This window comes from Dendronephthya gigantea, unplaced genomic scaffold (genome assembly GCF_004324835.1).
Source record: "Dendronephthya gigantea isolate DGI-Jeju-01 unplaced genomic scaffold, DenGig_1.0 000007F, whole genome shotgun sequence".
In the NCBI taxonomy this organism is placed as follows: Eukaryota; Metazoa; Cnidaria; class Anthozoa; order Malacalcyonacea; family Nephtheidae; genus Dendronephthya; species Dendronephthya gigantea.
The window spans coordinates 1,138,042-1,158,101 of record NW_021163017.1 but is presented as its reverse complement, the minus strand read 5'-3'; the positions used below and the strand labels follow the sequence as shown (position 1 = coordinate 1,158,101).

The 20,060-nt window shown below is 38.5% G+C and overlaps 4 protein-coding genes across 4 annotated transcripts; 1 reads left to right on the top strand and 3 right to left on the bottom strand.

Moving 5' to 3' along the window:
* Positions 1–167: 167 nt before the first annotated feature.
* LOC114517156 (multiple epidermal growth factor-like domains protein 6) lies at positions 168–3,170 on the bottom strand. The gene is made up of 4 exons (XM_028536815.1): positions 3,107–3,170; positions 2,220–3,035; positions 378–2,018; positions 168–316 (listed from the first exon to the last, which is right to left on the bottom strand). The coding sequence occupies exons 1-4, from the start codon at positions 3,168–3,170 to the stop codon at positions 168–170; spliced, it is 2,670 nt and encodes an 889-aa protein (XP_028392616.1).
* An 8,133-nt stretch (positions 3,171–11,303) lies between these two features.
* LOC114517046 (glutathione S-transferase A-like) lies at positions 11,304–15,241 on the top strand. Its single transcript, XM_028536688.1, has 6 exons — positions 11,304–11,677; positions 12,063–12,128; positions 13,034–13,114; positions 14,079–14,153; positions 14,263–14,331; positions 14,628–15,241. Exons 1-6 carry the CDS (start codon positions 11,468–11,470, stop codon positions 14,886–14,888), a joined length of 762 nt encoding a protein of 253 aa, XP_028392489.1. The 5' UTR covers positions 11,304–11,467; the 3' UTR covers positions 14,889–15,241.
* On the bottom strand, positions 15,203–17,364 carry LOC114517045. The gene is made up of 2 exons (XM_028536687.1): positions 16,895–17,364; positions 15,203–16,442 (listed from the first exon to the last, which is right to left on the bottom strand). Exons 1-2 carry the CDS (start codon positions 17,279–17,281, stop codon positions 15,633–15,635), a joined length of 1,197 nt encoding a protein of 398 aa, XP_028392488.1. The 5' UTR covers positions 17,282–17,364; the 3' UTR covers positions 15,203–15,632.
* A 619-nt stretch (positions 17,365–17,983) lies between these two features.
* Positions 17,984–19,402, bottom strand: LOC114517155. Its single transcript, XM_028536814.1, has 2 exons — positions 19,202–19,402; positions 17,984–18,790 (listed from the first exon to the last, which is right to left on the bottom strand). Exons 1-2 carry the CDS (start codon positions 19,400–19,402, stop codon positions 17,984–17,986), a joined length of 1,008 nt encoding a protein of 335 aa, XP_028392615.1.
* Positions 19,403–20,060: the final 658 nt, after the last annotated feature.

Genomic DNA, 20,060 nt, shown 5'->3' with positions numbered 1-20,060 from the left:
ATTACCACCAAATTCTTCCTGACTTTCTTGGCAAAAACGAGAACAATCCACTCCATACCAATTGGGTTTGCATATCTTTAAACCTGTCGTCTTATCGCAAAAGTAATTTTCAGCATCTTTACAATATGTTATACAATCAGCTCCGTACCAGTCAGAATTGCAGATCCTCACTCCAGTTGTTTTATTACATTTATACTGTCCAGATGTTTCGTTTTGTTCTCTGCAGTGTGTCGTACAATCATCTCCAAACCACTCTGGATGACAGATTTTAAAGCCTGTTGTCTCATTACAAGAGTAATGTCCATTAGAGTCGTTTCTATTCTTGCAATATGTGGAACAATTAGTTCCATACCAGTTTGGATGACACATTTTCAAACCTGTAGTAACATTACAATAATAATGTCCATTGCTGTCATTTTGTTGCTTGCAATATTTTGTGCAGTTGGCGCCAAACCAGTTTGGATAACATGCTTTCGAACCAGTTTTCTCTATACAAAAGTAGTGTCCTGTTGAATCGCTCCTTGGTTTGCAATGAACAGTGCAATTCCTACCAAACCAGTTACGGTTGCAAATCTTTGAACCAGTTGCCTTATCACAGGAATAATGGCCAGTTCCGTCATTCTGCTCATGACAATATTTCGTGCAGTTAGCCCCAAACCAATGTGTATGGCAGATCTTCGATCCGCTTGTATTTTTGCAATGGTAATGGCCATTAGAGTCATTCATTGGTTTACAATACGTTGTGCAGTTAGTCCCAAACCATCCTGGGTAACACAATTTCGAGCCTGTTGTCTTTTTGCATGAATAATACCCGGATTCAGAATCATTTGACTCCTTGCAATAGACTGAGCAATCAGGACCAAGCCAATGGGCATGACAGATTTTGAAACCGTTTGTTATATTACAGCGATAGTGGCCAGTCGAAGTGTTCTGTGCTTTGCAGAATTTTGAACAGTCAGTTCCAAACCAGTTTGGTAGACAGATCTTTATTCCTGTTTCCTTGTCACAGAAGAAATGGCTTTTCAAATCATTCTCTGGTTTGCAATACGTTGTGCAGTTCATGCCGTACCAATGTTGATGGCAAATCTTACCACCAGTCTGTTTTTCGCAGTAGTAACGTCCAGTTGAATCATTCCTTGCTTTACAATATGCTGTACAGTTTGCTCCAAACCAGTTTGGATGACACATTTTCAAACCGTTTGTCCTATTACAATAAAAGTGTCCATTAGAATTATTCTGTTCTTTACAATAAGTTGAACAATTTGTTCCAAACCAATTTCGATGACAGACTTTATTTCCTGTTTCGTTATTACAAAAATAACGGCCTGTTGAAGCATTTTCTGGTTTACAATACGCTGTGCAATTCACTCCAAACCATTGCGGATGGCAAATCCTGGAACCAGTTGTCATGTTGCAGGAATAATGCCCAGCAGAGTCATTCCTTTCTTTGCAATATCTCTGACAGTCCGCTCCAAACCAGTATGGTTTACAAATCTTCAATCCCGTGCTTTTGTTGCACGAGTAATGACCAGGTGAATCCTCTGTTTCTTCACAAAACGTCAAACAGTCGATTCCAAACCAGTTTGGATGACAAATTTTTAATCCACTTGTCCTGTTACACGAATAATGTCCAGATGAATCATTCCTTTCTTTACAATAAGATTCACAGTTGATTCCGAACCAATTTGGATGACAATTTTTCAACCCGGTTGTTGTATTACAGAAGTAATGTCCTAACGAATCATTTTTTTCATCACAAAATGCAGAACAGTTTGAACCAAACCAGTTCGAATAGCAGATTTTCAACCCGCTTGTCTTGTTGCAATAGAAATGCCCGAAAGAATCATTCCTTTCTTTGCAAAACCGTGTGCAATTCGTTCCAAACCAATCTTTATGGCAAATCTTTGAACCTGTGAGCTCATTGCAGGAATAATGTGCGTCTGAATCATTTTGCTCCTTACAATATTCCGTACAATTTTCTCCAAACCAGTTTCGGTAACATATTCTTTCTCCGTTTGTCTTATTGCAGAAGTAATAACCAGCCGAGTTATTCCGTTCTTCACAAAATGCATTGCACAATCGTCCGTACCAGTTTGTATAACATATCTTTGAACCAGTCTTACTACAGTAGAAATGCTCGCCAGTATTGTTCTCTGCTTTGCAGTATGTTTCACAATTGTCTCCAAACCAATGTGGATGACAAATTTTCATTCCAGAATCTTCATTACAGGAATAATGTCCACTAGAATCGTTGTTTTCCTTGCAGTATTTTGTACAGTTATCTCCAAACCAGTGTGAATGGCAAATCTTAAATCCAGTTGTTTTGTTACAGTTGTAACTCCCATTTGAATCATTACTTGGTTTGCAATATCTTCTACAGTTAGTTCCAAACCAATTGAGATGACAAATCTTAGAACCATCAGCCTTATCACAAGAATAACGTCCAGTAGAATCGTTTTTCTCTTTACAATGTGTCGTGCAGTTTGTTCCAAACCATTCTGGATAGCAAATCTTAGAACCTGTTGTTTGGTTACAGTGATAATGTCCAGTTACATCATTCTGTTTCTTGCAATATCTTCTACAGTTAGTTCCAAACCAATTTTGAAGGCATATCTTAAGTCCTGTGGCCTTATCGCACTTGTAGTGTCCACGTGAATCCTCCTTTCCCTTGCAGTAAATTTCACAATTTGCCCCATACCAGTTTGAATGGCATATCTTGGAACCAGTTGTTTTGTTACATACAAAATGGCCTCTCGAGTCATTTTGTGGTTTACAATATATTTGGCAATGGCGTCCGTACCAATGACGGTGACAAATCTTGAAACCTGTACTTTGGTTACAGAAATAATGTCCAGAAGAACCATTTTTTTCCCTACAAAACGTCGTACAGTTATTTCCAAACCAGTCCTGGTAACAAATCTTCGAACCGTTTGTCCCATTACAGAAGTAATGACCGTTTGTGTCGTTCTGTGCTTTGCAATAATTCAGACAGTTTTTCCCATACCAATCTGAAAGACAAACTTTCAAACCAGAATCTTTATCACATGTGTAATGTCCTGATGAATCATTCTTTGATTTGCAATAGATGGTACAGTTCATTCCAAACCAGTTCCTGTGACATATTTTAGAACCAGTTGTCTTTTCACACGAATAATGCCCAGCAGTACCATTTTCGTTTTTACAGTAATTTGTACAGGATTTCCCAAACCAGTGTTTGTGACAAATCTTAAAACCTGTTGTGTGATTACAACTGTAATGTCCTGTAGCGTCATTCCTTGGTTTGCAAAATGTCGTGCAGTTTCTTCCGAACCATTCCTTGTGGCAAATTTTCGAACCGGTGACGTTGTGACAAGAATATCGCCCATATTTGGTGTCGTTCGATTCTTTGCAATATGTCGAGCACTCTGGTCCAAACCAATTAGAATAACAGATTTTTAAACCATTTGTTTTATTGCAATGATATGATCCACTAGAATCGTTACGTTCTTTGCAGTGATTTCTGCAGTTTTTTCCAAACCAGTGTTGGAGACAGACCTTTTCACCAGTTTTCAGATTACATGAGTAATGACCAGTTGAATCGTTCTTTGGAATGCAAAATACTGTACAGTTGCTTCCGTACCATCTTGAGTTGCATATTTTTTCACCAGTTGTGGTATTACAGAGGTATGTGGAGGCATTGGTTGGGTTGCAATGTGTGGTACAGTCTACACCATACCAACCATGATAACAAATCTTCTGACCACTGGTCATGTTACAGAAATAATGACCACTGGATTGGTTTTGCTTTTTACAGTAGTCCGTACAATCAGATCCAAACCAATTTTCATGGCAGATTTTCATACCAGTTGTTTTGTTGCAAACGTAGTTGCTGTCAACATGTTCGCGACAGTATTTTGTGCATTTTGAACCATACCAATGTGGATGACAAATCTTGGAGCCATTTTTATAATCGCAATCATAATGACCACTGCTGTCGTTAGTTGGTGTGCAATATTGTGAGCAGTCAGGGACGAGGTAGCCTGGGTCACAGTACACTCTTATATTAAATTTGAAAGTTGTGTACTTGTCTTGGAAATGAACTGGATGGACCGTCGCTGAAGAACGGTCTTTGGCAGCTTGACCTGGAAGTGTTTCTTTGTTTTCATAAATCTTGTCATCCCCAGAAGTTGAATCATCATCCCAGATTTCCACTGCAAGCTTTCCGTTAGACTAAATTGACGAACGAAAAAAATACATCATAAATCATCGATATGCACTGCCGTAATGTAAGTGATAAAGATAAAAATTAAATAAATACAATCAGATCAACAGACTATAATTCGCAATGTAACATTTTACATATTGGAAAGAGAACCTCATGAGATTCATCAACATTGGTACGGCATGAACCTCATAAATCACCCTTAAACATTCAATCATACAAACGAGAGAATTTGCTTTTGTAAAACTAAAAATCAAGATTACACAAATATACAATTATTGTTCTCAACTTGCTTTTTATCCCCTCGGTCTCCATTTGAGAGGGGGGTGGGTGAGCGAAGGACTGTTAGTTTTGCACAAACGATCGAGATTGCCTAGGATATGTATATCAATGTTATAAAGTTAATATTTGTTATTACTAAAACTGCAATATGTTTTATGAGGAAAAACTTCTCTACAGTAATATCCAGGAATATCCTAACGAAAACCGCGGTCTGACCTTGAACCAAGGTGAGACCAGGGCGTTTATATAGAATATAAGATCTTATTCTATATAAGCGCCCTGGGTGAGATCGAGGTTGAACCTCAGTCGAACCTCGTTCTGACAGACATTTCTTAAGATGTTTTCGATGTGATTATTGTGTTGTCGTTCTCAGCTGTTCATAACATTTCGTTCGGAAGCGAACGGCAACCGCGATCGTATTTTTTCCGTTTCGGTCGTCTGCGGTTTCTATCAGTCGACCGCAACCGAACCACAACGGCAGTGTTAGGTTATACAGGTTATACAGGTTATACAGGTTATACAGGTTATACAAGTTATACAGGTTATACAGGTTATACAGGTTATACAGGTTATACAGGTTATACAGGTTATACAGGTTATACAGTACTCTATATCAGGGAGTTATAGCGATTGAGGCCCAGTTCATAAGTCGCATTTTAGTCGCGTCGAATGAAATTCAAACAATACGTAATGAGATGATAAACCTCATTTAGGCTTATTATCATCTCATTATCTATTGTTTGAAATGATTCGACGCGACCAAAATGCGACGTATGAACTGGGCCTAACTTCTAAAATGATGAAGTAACGGAGACTTACCACCCAGCGTTGAAATGTAAAACGAATAACATCATTGGTAGAAAATGTTTTGGATTTGGTGTTATCTGGAAGAGGAAAATCCTTCTCTTCTCCTTGAAAACTGAATTTAAAATATGGATCACAGATGCCACATGAAAACCACCCGTCACAGCACGAACCGGCCATTGTCTTGCTGTCTGGATTTTTATACTCTTTCAATTGGATATCCAAATGTCCTGAAGAAGATGATGTCTGAAAACAAATCATAAAGACATACAACAATGGAGACCTTTAAATAAAAAAAAGGCTTAAACGTATGTCGCAATCGCTAGATAGGAATAACAGTTAACTACGGAAATATATGATAAGTGAAATATTTCTCATCTCATGCACGGATTTTTAATTTTTTTTCTGATGAGTACAATTTTTTGGGCCAAACCGAGACTGCTATGACTTGAGGTAATCTCTTTTTCGCTTATCTTCATTTCTCGATTACCGTAGTTTATCCAGTGGAAGCGAGTGTTGAAAGAGTCAACCGTAAAGTGCTTAAATGGGGAGGAACTTTCGCATTCCCTCCAGGTACGCTTGAACCGAGGGCAGCAGCTGTCGCTCTTACCCTTTCCAATAGCAAAGGGGGCATGAAATCCTCAGTTCAGTTTAACGGATTGCAATTCGGTAATAAATCTGCTTCAGATAACTCTGGAAATGCAACCAACCAGCCTCAAAAATAACACGTCCGGTATGAATAGTGACATGCACAATTCTTCAAAATCCCCTTTGGCCCTGAATTGTTCCGTGTTACTCCCTTTCATACTAGTGAAAAATGCAAACAGAACCGCATGTTTAACTGACAGCTAAAACATGATACCTAAATGTTTTTCTTTTGACTTTGGGCGGTTTTATTTTTGCTTGCTTGCTTTGAAAACTCTTAATTAAACTCAAGGATCTCGTTGGCGATATGGCGTGATACGAAGAGAGTTGGGAGAATATTAGACTCGGCTTGTAAAGCTCGAAGCGCAGTCAAGTGTTTTGCAAGATTCTTGAGCTATACTTTCATCATTTGCCCGATGACATTATAGATCATAGCAAAATAAGACGACTTTTTATCCTTTTATGATTGAGGAAAACATATTATAAAGGTTATACTGTTTTGTTCAAAATGTCAATGTTGAAATTCTCCTTACGTTCAAGCGTTGCTCAAGCAAGCATGGGGTGATGGGGACGAGATGACGTATAGCTGCATTCGAAAATACGCGTTTTTCCCACGCACGCGCACACAAAGACACGATTTTTTAAATTCTGGTAATTTCGTAATATTTTAACAACTAAAACTACTCACAGACAACACGAGTTTAGTCAGGCCATGGAGGCTAGGAAATAATATCATAAAACTATATTATCTGATTGAAAAAAAAATTATTGGAAAACAGCTGCTACTCGGCTCGAATTCCTGTAAAATATTGCCTGCCACTGTCCGATGCTGGCGATGTATACAAAAAAATCGACATATAGAACTAAGCTATAATTCTATTGTTGTATCTATTGCGGATACCTATTTTACAGTGTTCTATCGGCTTTTGATCTCTGTGATGGTCCAATTTCGATATATATTATTGATTTTTTTCAGTTTCAATTTGCAGACTTGAAATTTTACTGCAAGGCATTTCTGTCAAGGAAATTGGATGGGCGATAAAAAATTTATAAAAAAGGTCTTCATTATTTCGTCATATCTTTCTCAGAAAATAGACAGAATATAAACTGTTTCAAATGGTGTACCGCAGAATGCAGGCAATCCCATACCCGTATAGTTAACAAAATATAACAGTAGTAACGCTTAATGTACGTCTTGACTCTTGATCAATTTTTAAATCAACTTTTATTCAGTTAATCTTATATTATGAAATCATCGTTCGGGTCAGGGGGCATGCACAACCACCGGACGTTTATATACTTGGCTTTTGGCCATCCCTATATCCCCTGGGACGTTTTTTAACCAATTCGAATACGAACTTATCGCAAAATATTAACTACATCATCATGTAGATTCACAGATGAAAAAATTGACTTATCTTCAGTTTTGTCTGCAATGCCACATATCTGACATTCTTCGCTGTTGTCTAACGTATAATTGACCGCGTGTATTATGTTTTGAAACGCGCGGCGATTATAATACATAGTCTTGACGAGCAGTTCTATAGATCTAACGCCGGCTGTAAAGGTTAATATTCTTACCGACTACAAAAAAGTAAGCTTCTTGACCTTACCCTTATAAAACAGACGAGGTAGAGTATGACATAAATAACCGACTTTTTAGCCACAATCTTCATTCTTAAAGAATTCGTCTTTTGGTAGAGAAAAATGGCCCTGTCTGCCCTGATCTTCAACGGCGGTTGAACTGCGCACGTATATATCGCTGTACGGCTTGCCGGACACCCCAGTCGAAATTTCCGCTTTACTACACACGTAAAAATATCATATCTTGTAGCAAGTTGTTCACAAGCTTGTAACAAGATTTGTTCGCACTGCTTGTCCCAAGCTGCTGACAAGATGGGACAACTTGTTAACAAGTTGTAACAAACTTGTTGAATCAAAAAACTTGCTACAAGGCTGTTGCAACAAGTCTGGTACAAACATGATGAAACAATATTGTTACAATTCTTTTCTGTCAATTTTGTAGCAATGTTGTTGCATCATATCTGATAAGACTTGTCAGAACAATCTTGTAACAAGTCTGATAGCGCCATCGGACTTGCTACAAGTTGTTAACAACTTGTCCCAAACTTGTTACAACAAATTGGAGCAAGCGGTGCGAATAAATCTTGGTGCAAGCTTGTGAACAAACTTGTAACAGCTCTGCTGCAGACTTGTTACAACTTGTGCGTTTTTACGCGTGTACAAGCCAACGATGTTCACGCAAGGTTTTACGAGTCGTGCGGGTCGTATCAGCTTTTGCTATCTTGTCACGCCATAGGGCTTGCTGGGGGAGTGTCTCTGGTATGTATTTAATAAGTTGCACGTCATTGATCGTGCTGAGTTCCTCCGGTGCTTCAAGCACGATATTCGACGTTCATGGGGTGAAATTAGGAACATTAGGAAAACATCGGCATCGAATATCAGCATTTAAAGAATACAAAAAACCACGCGACTATAATATAGTTGCCTGGGACAGGCCCGGAACCGAATTCCTTAAAAAAATTATTCACTCCGCTAACATTTCAAGCACTGATTTCCTGGCCTTTTGCTCAAAGCGGAAATCAAATTACATAACTTTTTTAGTATCCAAAAGAGGAACGTATTTTGTGTCATATCATGATAACAATTATTTGTGGGATGATTAAAGACCTTGAATATCAAAACGCGCAAAAAATACAATGCCGTCCTTGAAACTGCGGTTTATAAATTTATATATTGATGCTTGATGCTAGAATTTCAAGAGTGCTTGCATGATCCCACGCCAGCCCGATTCAAGGCGGTCGAGCCAGTGTTTATATCAGCGGCCGACATGAGTGGAGTTCGGTGGCGTTTTCAAGTGCTGTTGTGTGTCTTGCGCAGGTAATCGTGACCAGAGACATTGCTTCGCAGCTGCTGGTTGACAGTGAACTGTTTAAAAGGCTAGCGATAATATATAGCAGCCATCTTTGAGGCCTATTTTGAGTGCCTATTTGTTTCGCTTGCAAGGTTTGCTAGAAACGTGCAAGAATTTATTTTCTTTATACTTTGTACATCTATTCACAACGTTAACACATGAAGAGATAAATAATTCAAAATACGAACATATCAGTATCCAGCCCCCCCCCCTGACCATCCAGTTTGCTAGGCCATTGAGTGGCATTATAAGTTATGAAACATAACCCTGACCTACGTTTTAGACAGCTAAGTCGAGTTTTAAGGTTATCGGAATTGTTATGGCGTCGACATTCAATGTTGATTCGTTAGACTTCTCCAATGGCTGCCTAGTTTATGTTTTGCTGACGATGGCCTGCATTTGCTTGCAATAAGTCTGTTTAATAACTCGCGTGTTCCGTGTTTAAGCGAATTGAAAATGCTGTGAGGGGAAATGTCGACATTGCTGTTTTTAGCAGAGGAAAACCTTACGTTTGGTATAGTCTTTTGCCGTTTTAATTAAACCAAACCTGTTTTAACATCTTTAAAACAACGAGATATCTGCCTAGTCTACCTACGCTATCCGCTTTCACGGCTCATGCATATACACGTGGCAAATGTTGAAGTGGATTATCTTTCAACTTTTGGCATTTTGAATGAGGCTGAAAGTAATGAAACATGTGCTCAAAGACAAAGCATGAATTAAATGTCATACTTGGCAACGCCAACAACACACATGCAATTCAAGACCACGCATGCATATTCGACGGAGACATGAAAATACGTAGCTACTAAAGCCGATTTTCCACTAGCGATAGTTTTCGCGCGAAGCGACTTTATTCCTTTGTATTTGAGCAATTTGTTCCAGATGGTTGCAGATGAGAGTTCGGGAACAACAGTAATATGTCGATTCGCGCTAAAAACATCGCTAGTGGAAAAACGGCTTTAGTTTATATTAGTCACGCGCTATATTTGTGCTAAAGCGTTGGAGTTTCACTCCTTCATAGATTAAATAAGCCGTCGGAGAGTATCGGCTGATTTTGGCTGTCAGTATGTCCATTAACTACAGATAACTTAAAATCTGTGTTTTTTACATATGAACTGTGACGAAGCTCGTTCGACAATTCGATGGGGTCATGCACATATACGATTGATATGCATTATTAGATTATTTTGAACTGAATATAGTTTTTAGCGAACAGGGAACTCGAATGTATATATGAATGTATGTCACAGGCAATAGTTAGCTGCTATATTGTTGTGTATTTTTTTGTAAAAAATACCGCAAACATTTTTTGTTTTCTCTCAATTCAAGACTGCAGATTTAGACTTGCACATCCATAAAAGACATATAGAATTTCGCAATCGTTCAAACAAATTCGGTCTGGCTAAAATGCCAGATGGTATCATCACCTCTTTCCCCCCTCGAGGCTTTTGTCTGAATGTCATGACCAGCTGATCAACCTGTGCCATGCAACTCCACAGAAAATGCTGTATACTTTCGTGACAGTCACCAGATGGATTTTGAAAATCCTAGTCTCCTAGAGCAAATCCATGGATTTATTATAAGCGAAGATAGATCTAGGATATTAAAAAGTCTGACTTCAAAATTTTATCGCACGAGTTTCTTTTCATATAACCGACCATGGCAGACAAACAATCTTTGCTCACAAACGTTTTGCGTTTATCAATCATTCAGACATGAATGTGCTTATACTTTGTTCAAAGCAAGAAATGTTTCATGAGAGGACACTTCTAGGCGCGTTTCAGAGGTCGAACTTCTCATTTGCTGAATCAGTAATGTGATGAAGTTTTACTTTCCGGCTATTTTGAGCTTCTCAGTATGATATTAAACTGATATTTCCTCTCTAGCCTAGGGCCGGCTAGGTAATATAAAGGTCTATTCACACAACCCAATTTTGTTTTCTGGTGGATGTTTTATAGTCTGTTGAAATCAACAGACTACATAAGGGGCAAATTAACTAATGCCAGTGCAGAACTGCATTATCAGTATAACGAACTACCGTGACATTACTTATGTCAGAAACGAATTGGACCGACAAAATTGGTCGTGTGATTGTGAACAGACTTTAAAACGTTCAATGTTTGGGACTACTTGGGATGCTGGTGATTTTTATTGTTTTGGATATTTCTTGTACGAGAATTATATGCATGTACAACTAAAATGTGCGAAAGAGTTTGAATGGATTATCGACCGTTTAACGGTTTAAAATAGGCAGGCTTCTTACAACTTAACAAGCCTATAAATATCGTGAGTTTTTCCTCGATTTCTGACGAGTCATAGACTATATATAGCGCGCGAGCTTGATAACAGCTAGTTTGCAAATAAGCGGATTATCGTCTACGTATTATATCCACACAAATCTTGAATTACCCACGCTAAGATAACGGCCGGCATGGCGATGCGATTTTGCGGTATTAAAACTCTCACAAAATCGACTTGATAACAACAACGGTTCGCTACAGTTCTGCTTCACACTTTCACGCGCCCATATACGGGAAACAGGCAGACGATTTGGTTTTTTGCAAGATCTATTGACGACGATTCTTCTATCTCCAACGATGGCCGAACGAGATGGCGAATCTTTCTCACCAAAACCCTGTCATTCGCGACGATTCTCGCTGTTTTGGGGCTCCGGTAGCGTCCCCTGTTGGCGAGTAATGATCTGTTTGGAAGAGAAAGGTCTGCGAGAATACGAAAGCAAACAGTTGTCGTTCTTAAGCAATGAACACAAATCCGAACAAATTGTGGATATAAATCCACGAGGACAGGTGAGGGAATGTGTTTAATTTGCAGATTGTAAACTAAACCTTTTCTCATACGGAGGAACGAAATATTCCTCTCCAGCCATGATTCTTTTTTGTACTTTTCTGTACTTTTTTGTGTACGAAGACTACCACTATATACCTTTTTTCAAAACATGTTTATATATTTCCTATTATTTTTATCGTGATGTTTTCACTAAAAAGAGACCTCAGTATGTAACGTTTTTTAAAATATAATTATAATGTAATACACATTAATTGCATGGTAGTCATGCATGCATGTGTAAGGAAAACTGCTTTTCAATCATACCGAAATATTAGATTATAAATAATAAATTAATTTGGCTTTGAAACCTATATATATTTGACGGTTTTTCCTGCCTATTTGTAGTTACCAGCCTTCAAACACGACGACACGATCCTTAACGAATCCTTGGGAATTTGCCATTATCTCGAGGTAATTTCAATGAATAAAATGAAATGAGGGTTAGAAACTGTCTTATCGATTTATATAAACTTGCTGAAACTCAAAAAAAAACTTCCCGACATTTTGACATGAGAGCTGTTTTCGACAACACGGAATTGGCGATGAATTTGTCTTGCCGGAGTAAGTTGTACGTTCTGGAGCAAAACCGGCAAAAATTTCTGTTCATGTACGCGACTGCTAAATGTAATAGACCCTTGAATGTAGTAGGTCCTTGATCCAAGATCAGAGACCAATATATTCTTTGTCCAACTAGCTCCTAATTAACAAAAAGTACGTCATTATTTGATGAGGATTAAATGAACCCCCACATGCATATAGCACAACATGTTTCTCCCCCGGGTAGTGTCGCAGCTCCTCGTAAGAATGATTTTCATTGGCTGAACTTTACAATACATTTCTGTTTCAACCAATAGCATAGCTTCGTTCTTTAGAAAGCATAGAAAAGCATTATCCAATTGGACGAAAGCTTCCGAGCACTGCGACATGTCCCGGTTAATTTCTCTACTAACTGTGACCGCATGTGCATGGATTACGTGATGTGGTTATCTAGATACGCGCATGCTCTTAATTCTTTCCCCTATAGGCTACTGCATGGGCCAGCCGTTTCTTTTCTACCTTTGCCTGGCTTTTCCGATAACTAAAGCCTGTAATCTTGGCTGGGATTGTTATAACCACATAGCCCGTAAACAAGAGGATAACCGAAACATGTTTTTTCTTATCCAAATTCCCCTGTTTACACAGGAAAAGTTTGTTCACCGCTTAAAATAAAAACGTGCTTTTGTGTTGTGTCATCGAGGTTCATTGGAAGTTGGAACGTTACTTTACTTTGTGTGATACTGGAGGTTCTTTTATTTTAGGAGGTTCTTTTATTTTAGGACACATTTCCAAACAAAGGCACAAAGCTGTTACCTGATGATCAGAAGGAAAAGGCCTTGGCACTACAAAGAGTGTATGAGGTATAATAGTCTGCTATACTATAGCATTCCTGTCACGATAAGAAAATACAGGCGAAAAACCTGATGTCGAAGAAAATATTGTATAGCTATTATAATGATTTCAACGTTGATGTGGATCAGGAAATTTCTATAGTTAGGGCCTGTTTATAAGCATGCAGCGAGTTATTCCAGCTAAACGAGGTGAAAACTGCATATAATGAAAGACTAGTCAGGTTAAGCCTTTGATTTGATGCGCTTTTTACCTCGCCTAGGTAGAATAACTCGCTCCATGTAAACAGGCCCTTTCAACCTCGATGATATAAGTACTATTAAAGTAAGTCATAATTAGTTAAAACCAGAGTTGCATGAAAGAAAATATGCAGAAGAGAGAGCAAAAAAGGTTTTGATAACATTTTGTTTGTTTGTGCAGTAATCTTGCAACCCTCGTTAAAACTTGTTACACGCGGTGCTATATATACATAGCATGTATTTCTATTCAAGATAATAAGCCTGGTTCTCATATCTCACCGCGACAGTCAGCGAAATATTGCTGGTGCCTGATGGTGATGATGAAAGAAAATTCGTTCGAAAAAAATAAGGGAATAGGAGAGTAGTCATGGCACTGACAATAGCTATCGCCGACTATCGGGGGGGACACATGCATTAGTGACAAATAGGGGAATGATAAACATATTTTAAAGTGTGTTAAGGACATCGCTAGCAACTTCCGCCGCATGCACGACCGCGTGAGTTGAAAGATGTCACCGCAAATCTTTCATTGCATATTTTTATTGAAAATTAGATAAAAAAACAACTATTGAAAATTAGATAATAAAAAAAACAACTACTATCTTATGCAATACAACACTGCATGGTTTTTTTATTGTAAACACATTATATCCGTTGTTGCTGTACCTGCACCTATGTATATATATATATATATATAGGCTCTATTTTCACTCGTCGACAAACAAATATGTTTAAGGCGCTGACGCTTCAGAAAAGAGTCCAAGAAGTATTGTATTATCTGGTCCATACTCCGGTCGAGGAAATCAATCAGGTGTTACTATTGCTCAATCCTATGTTTTTTAACTAAATTGTATTTATATTTAACGTGAATGAGTATATCAGTTATTGAATTAACACACTCCGTTTTTTTCATTTCAAAGGACGTGATGAGAAGCAACAAGAAGGAACTCGACAAAGAACTTCAACTTTGGGAAAGCTATCTTCAGAATGTAGGAAACTTCGACTTTATTTGTTGTATAATCTTAAACTTCTCATCACCACGATACAGCTCTCGTGCAATGGCTCATAAGAAGAAAATCATACATAAAATCGCAGTAGAAATTGCGTGTAAACGGATCTTTAGACTTTAGTTACAGCACTTAAAATTATGAATTGGTTATTCACAGGTCCTAACAAGCAATAGGGTGAAATATCTCAGCATTATGCATTGGCCCTGTAATCACTCAAACGTAGGATTCGCCTTGTATAATCGGTCCTAAATCTCTAAAATGCTCCTCTTTTGTAGCACAAAAACGATTTCTACCTCACGAGCAGTAAGTTCACAATGGCCGATGCTGTTTTCTTTCCACAACTAGCTCTCGTAATGCGCATGCGTCCGACTCTCGGCAAAATCTTTCCACTCATGGGGGATTACTATAACAGATTATCTCCCCGAAAATCGATACAAGAAACATGGCCGCCACACTGGAAGGAAATCGACGGTCAGGATATTTTTGATGAAAAATTTGATCCACAGGATTTCGACGTCACCCGTTTCTTTGGTTGAGTATCGGCAAACTTATTGACATGTGTAGTAAGACAAACTTAGATACGAAAATCAGACCTAAACGATTCAGAAAGTGACATTATCTTTGGTAGTTCACCATTGTCCGTTTGTTGGCGTAATTAGCCTTTGTAGTTATCGAAAAATCTCTGGTAAAATGTCGCTGCATGATAAGACGATAGACGTGCGTTATGCTACGTATACAACTCGTAACGTAAGGTTTTATGTGAACTTCGATAACATTACATTTATCAAATGGTGAACGTATAGAATCGCGTTCAGAAAGCAAAACACGGTTAATCTTTAGATGAACATTTTTCTGGCTTTATTCACTAATTATATAGTACCTTACACCTCGAATTTGTTACGTAATATTCTATCTACTTTTAATGCAGTTAAACGTGTTTCAAGTCTCTATTTCATCCACACATGGACCCCTGTACCATAAAGCAAACAAACTTCTTTTTGGCCTAGGTTATACGTCGCATTTTGGTCGCGTCGAATGCAATTTAAACAATAGATAATGAGATGATAATGAGGCTTAATGAGGTTTACCATCTCATTATCTATCTGCCCAAAATGCGACGTATAACCTAGGCCTAACTTTCCAGAAAGTGGGGAATAAAATTTATTTTCGGAATATCTGTCATTTTGCCTTAAATACCCGCGTGTGTATTTCGTATTGACAGACGTACTGTATTCTCTCATTTGGCAAAAATTAAAAAGTTCATTCAAAGTCAAACCCACTCAAAGTTCCTCGCGGGAGGCGTCATTTGAAAGTTCGCCCTTCAAAAAGCTCTCACGTAAGTCCTTTTTCGGTAGATAACGTCCTAAAATACCATCTCGTCTGTTCTCGAATTCTGGAATCGACATTGCTTCACGGAAAAACTCGCACGACTTGTTAACAGCGAGCTTCATTGGAGAAGGTTTCCAGTTCAACTTATCAAAAACTTTTGTCGCGTTCACCGCTCCACGGGTGACCGAGGGATACCAGTGTACATTTGCTTGATCTGTCCTGTCGAAAACCACATCTACTCCTAAGGACTCCGCCATTGTACCGAGGAATCCTTCAAGGGTCACTGGCTCATATGCGATATTGTATGCTTCGTTGTAAACATTCAGTTCAACTTTCAAAAGATTGATTATTAGATCTGAGATATCTTCGGAATACACCAGGCTGATTAGTTTATTTTCCTTCGGGTTTAAATGGACCGGACCAAAAGATCCTTCGATTTCGTGCGTCAATAACCAGATTTGATAATTCCAAAACCGGTTTGTCGTGTCACGTGGTCCGAAGACGTCAGGAAGGCGAAGCGAGACATAATTTATGCCATTTGAATCTCGCTCATTTTGAAGAACCTCTTCGCAGCCCAGTTTCTGGTGGCCGTAATAATCTGCCATATTTAGTTCGTGTCGTCCGCGCGGGTCGCGAGGTCTAATAGCATCTTCTTCCCGGCTAGGTCCCCCGTGGGGATTCTTTATGCACACTTCGTACACGGAGTCTGTGCTGATGAAAATATAGCGACCAAATCGAGCCCGCAATATGTGTAGAATGCCCTTTAGTAAGGGAATAAATGAATGAGTTTCTCTCAAATACATAACGCTCATTAATAAGCTATTTTATCATTGCTGGTTATTAATATAATGGCCTTTCATTGTTAGGTAATTTGATTTTGCTCTAACCAAACCTTTGCATCGATACAAGATGCATGTAACTGATGTAAGGCCTGTTTCAAACGTCGTTCTTCTTATATGCCAAACGCATTATTAACAACAATAGATAATGATAACTATTGATATCTATTGATATTAATGATAGCTATTGATAACTATTGATATTAGTGATAACTATTGATATAAACAGATAACTATTGTTTTAAATGCGTTCGGCGCATTGAAAAGCATGACGTTTAAAAGAGGCCTAAAACATTATAATTCTAGGATAATATAGGATAGGATAATAAACAGACGAATTATTGAATAGTGGAAACCAAACATAGTTAATATACCTGCATATCCTCCATATAGTAGGAAGAAAAATCCACGACAGCGTCGTAAAATTGCGTCGAATTCACAAGCTCCGTGCAGTTGTAAATATTCGCGCGATCGCAGATGATTCGTCGCACATGGGGATCAACGCGCGATCGTGAGTCGAAGTAATATCGGCCTCGATTTACTGTCGTCACGTTAAAGCCGTCCATTGATAGCAACTTTGCAACAAGCGAACTGCCGATGAAGCCATTGCCGCCCAAAATTAGAATTTCACGCGTCGAATTTTGCGCTTTGGTCGTAAACGGCAAATACATGGCGGTCGTGTAAAGTATAATGAGCAGGTAAATGAGACACATTTTGAAGTGACCGGCAAGCGCGTGGAGTACTTTCAAAAACTGAGGCATCGGTTTGCGGCAGGTTAAAGTCAACACTGATATTCAAGTTGTATCCACATTGCACCATTCATGAACACAGCACAATATAACCATTCAGTGAATCCTTCAGAAATCCCTACTGGAATTTGATACCTTGAACAAGCAGAGACTGAGCTTTAAATAAACCTGGAGCGCGCATTTCAGTTGTTCAGAAGTTAAATTTTAAAAGCACTCGCCGCCATTTTTGTACTCCAGATTTTCTGATTGGCTTTGCGTGCCAATGATCTGCATATAGTTCAGTAGAAGCATAAAACAATCGGAATAGCTTCACAAGCTGCATGATCCACGTTCATTCATATCGATGGTCAACACGAACGGAACAAACTTATATACTAATCGAAATTGAAAAACCTTTATTTTAGAATTCACCATAATTAAATGTGGAACAATAATATTTCTATGTTAAAATTTAGGATGAAAAAAAGACTTGAATTGCAAATACAGGTCGACTTTTTGTTTTGACGGAGTACTGACTAGACTGACTGTATTGCCTCAGTTCGTTGAAGTTTTCTCTGCCTAAACTACCTATATAAAGTCGACGCTTACGGGGAAATACGATACATTAACAGTGTCTGATGGCTTACTCAGGCCCAGGGTCATGCTGCCACGGCTGGGGCCAAAATTATCAATGTGTTTCAAATAGAATTTACTGAATCAATGTTCATAGCTTTTTCAAAGTTCTTCTCGAGAAACATCGTTCAATTGGTCTTTCAAGAACCTTTCTCTTAGCACCTTATTTGGTAGATATCTTTGTAGTATACGGTCGCGTCGAATTTTATATTTCCAAACGGACATTGCCCTCTGATAAAACTCGCACGAACTTCTTATAGCCGTCTCAAGAGAAGAGGGCTTCCAGTTTAATTTCTGTATGACTTTAGCTGTACTCGTGGAGCCATGGGTCATCGGTGGATACCAGTGTAAATTCGCTTCATCTGTCCTATTGAAGACCACATCTACTCCTAAAGATCCCGCCATTATACCGAGGAATCTCTCAAGGGTGACCGGTTTAAATGCTACATTATATGCCTCGTTATAAACATCCAGTTCAACTTCTAAAAGCTTCGCAATCAAATCTGAGACATCTTCCGAATAGACAAAGTTGAGAAGTTTATTTATGTTTGGATTTAAGTGTACCGGACCCAAAGACCCATCCAGTTGGTGCGTCAATAACCAGATTTGATAATTCCAAAACCGGTCTGTCGTGTCACGTGGCCCAATGACGTAAGGCAGGCGAAGGCTGACGTAGTTTATGCCATTCAACTTTCGTTCATTTTGAAGAACCTCTTCGCAGCCTAGTTTCTGGTGGCTGTAGTAATCTGCCATATTTATTTCGTGTCGTTCACGCGGGTCGCGTGGTCTAATGGCATCTTCCTCCCGGCTAGGTCCCCCGTGGGGATTCTTTATGCACACTTCGTACACAGAGTCCGAGCTTATGTAAATATAGCGTTCAAATCGTCCCCGTAATATCTGTAAAATATCCTTCAAATTAAGCAAACTACCGTTAGAAAAAATTAGCATGATTAGCGTCATTAGTTATAACTATGATTAGTGGCAGTATTGGCCTATCAGAATCGTGCTTATTATTTTCCTTTTTTCGATGATTTATGTGTTTTCGTTGAAAGAACTTTACGTTACACGGAATCTACAATTTATGCTGAGAACTGCGATAAATAAAATTGTCGAGGTTTGAGGAATAATAACTTTTCTAATTTATCTGATGTCGTGTGAACCGCGATTGGGCCTTAGATAACTGTTCAACGAAACTTGATATACCTGAATATCTTCCATATAAAATGAAGAATAATCTACGACCGCGTCGTAAAATTCCGTCGAGTTAACGAGCTCCGAACAGATGTAAATGTTTGCGCGATCACAGACGATTCGTCTCACATGCGTGTCAATCCGGGACCCAGAGTCGAAATAATGGCGTCCTCGATTCAAAGTCGTCACCTTGTATCCGTCCATCAAGAGCAACTTTGCCACCAGCGAGCTGCCAATAAAGCCATTTCCCCCAAGAACAAGAACAACGCTGCTCGCGTTTTGCCCGGATTGTGCGCTCAACACATTCCTGGTCCCGAGCGATAAATACATGGTAAAAGTGCAGAGCAAGATTAGAAAATGAAGGGAAAACATTTTAATCTCCGCGGGACAGTATCTACAGTTATTTAGGATTATTTTTTAAGGCTAGAGAATTCTTTATAAGGTCGAGTGCTCTATGATATTTGATAGTGTAGTTTTACGTGTAATAACACTCGAAATTGTCACGAAACGTTTAAAATCCCTTGTGTGGTGAGTGTTTTATAAATATATCGATCGTTCTTGATCGTACTATAGCATTTTATAACCTTGGCTTATGAGCATAAGTAATCATAACTCGTCTTTCTGATATTTAGAATTTGGAATTTTATTAGGAATTCTTGCAGTTAAAAAAAACTAAATTTACATACAATGGTTTCATAACGACAGGATACTTATTGGAATCATTTAACAGCCATTATATACTAAATGGCATGTTAATCTTAATAAAATATTTGTCACGTCATTTTAGCAAGAAATGGCTAGTTATATTAGGCTATTTTGGTCAACGTATCGATAGCAGGATAGACAAGATGCGTTTTTGCAGAAAGAAAATATCATGCTTTCTGGCGCGATAGTTCAATTGGTAAAGTAGTGTGTTAGTCTAGATACCAATAGATTGAAGTTCAAATCCCGAAACTTTCGCTTTCTCCGCAGTTTCAGATTAAAACAG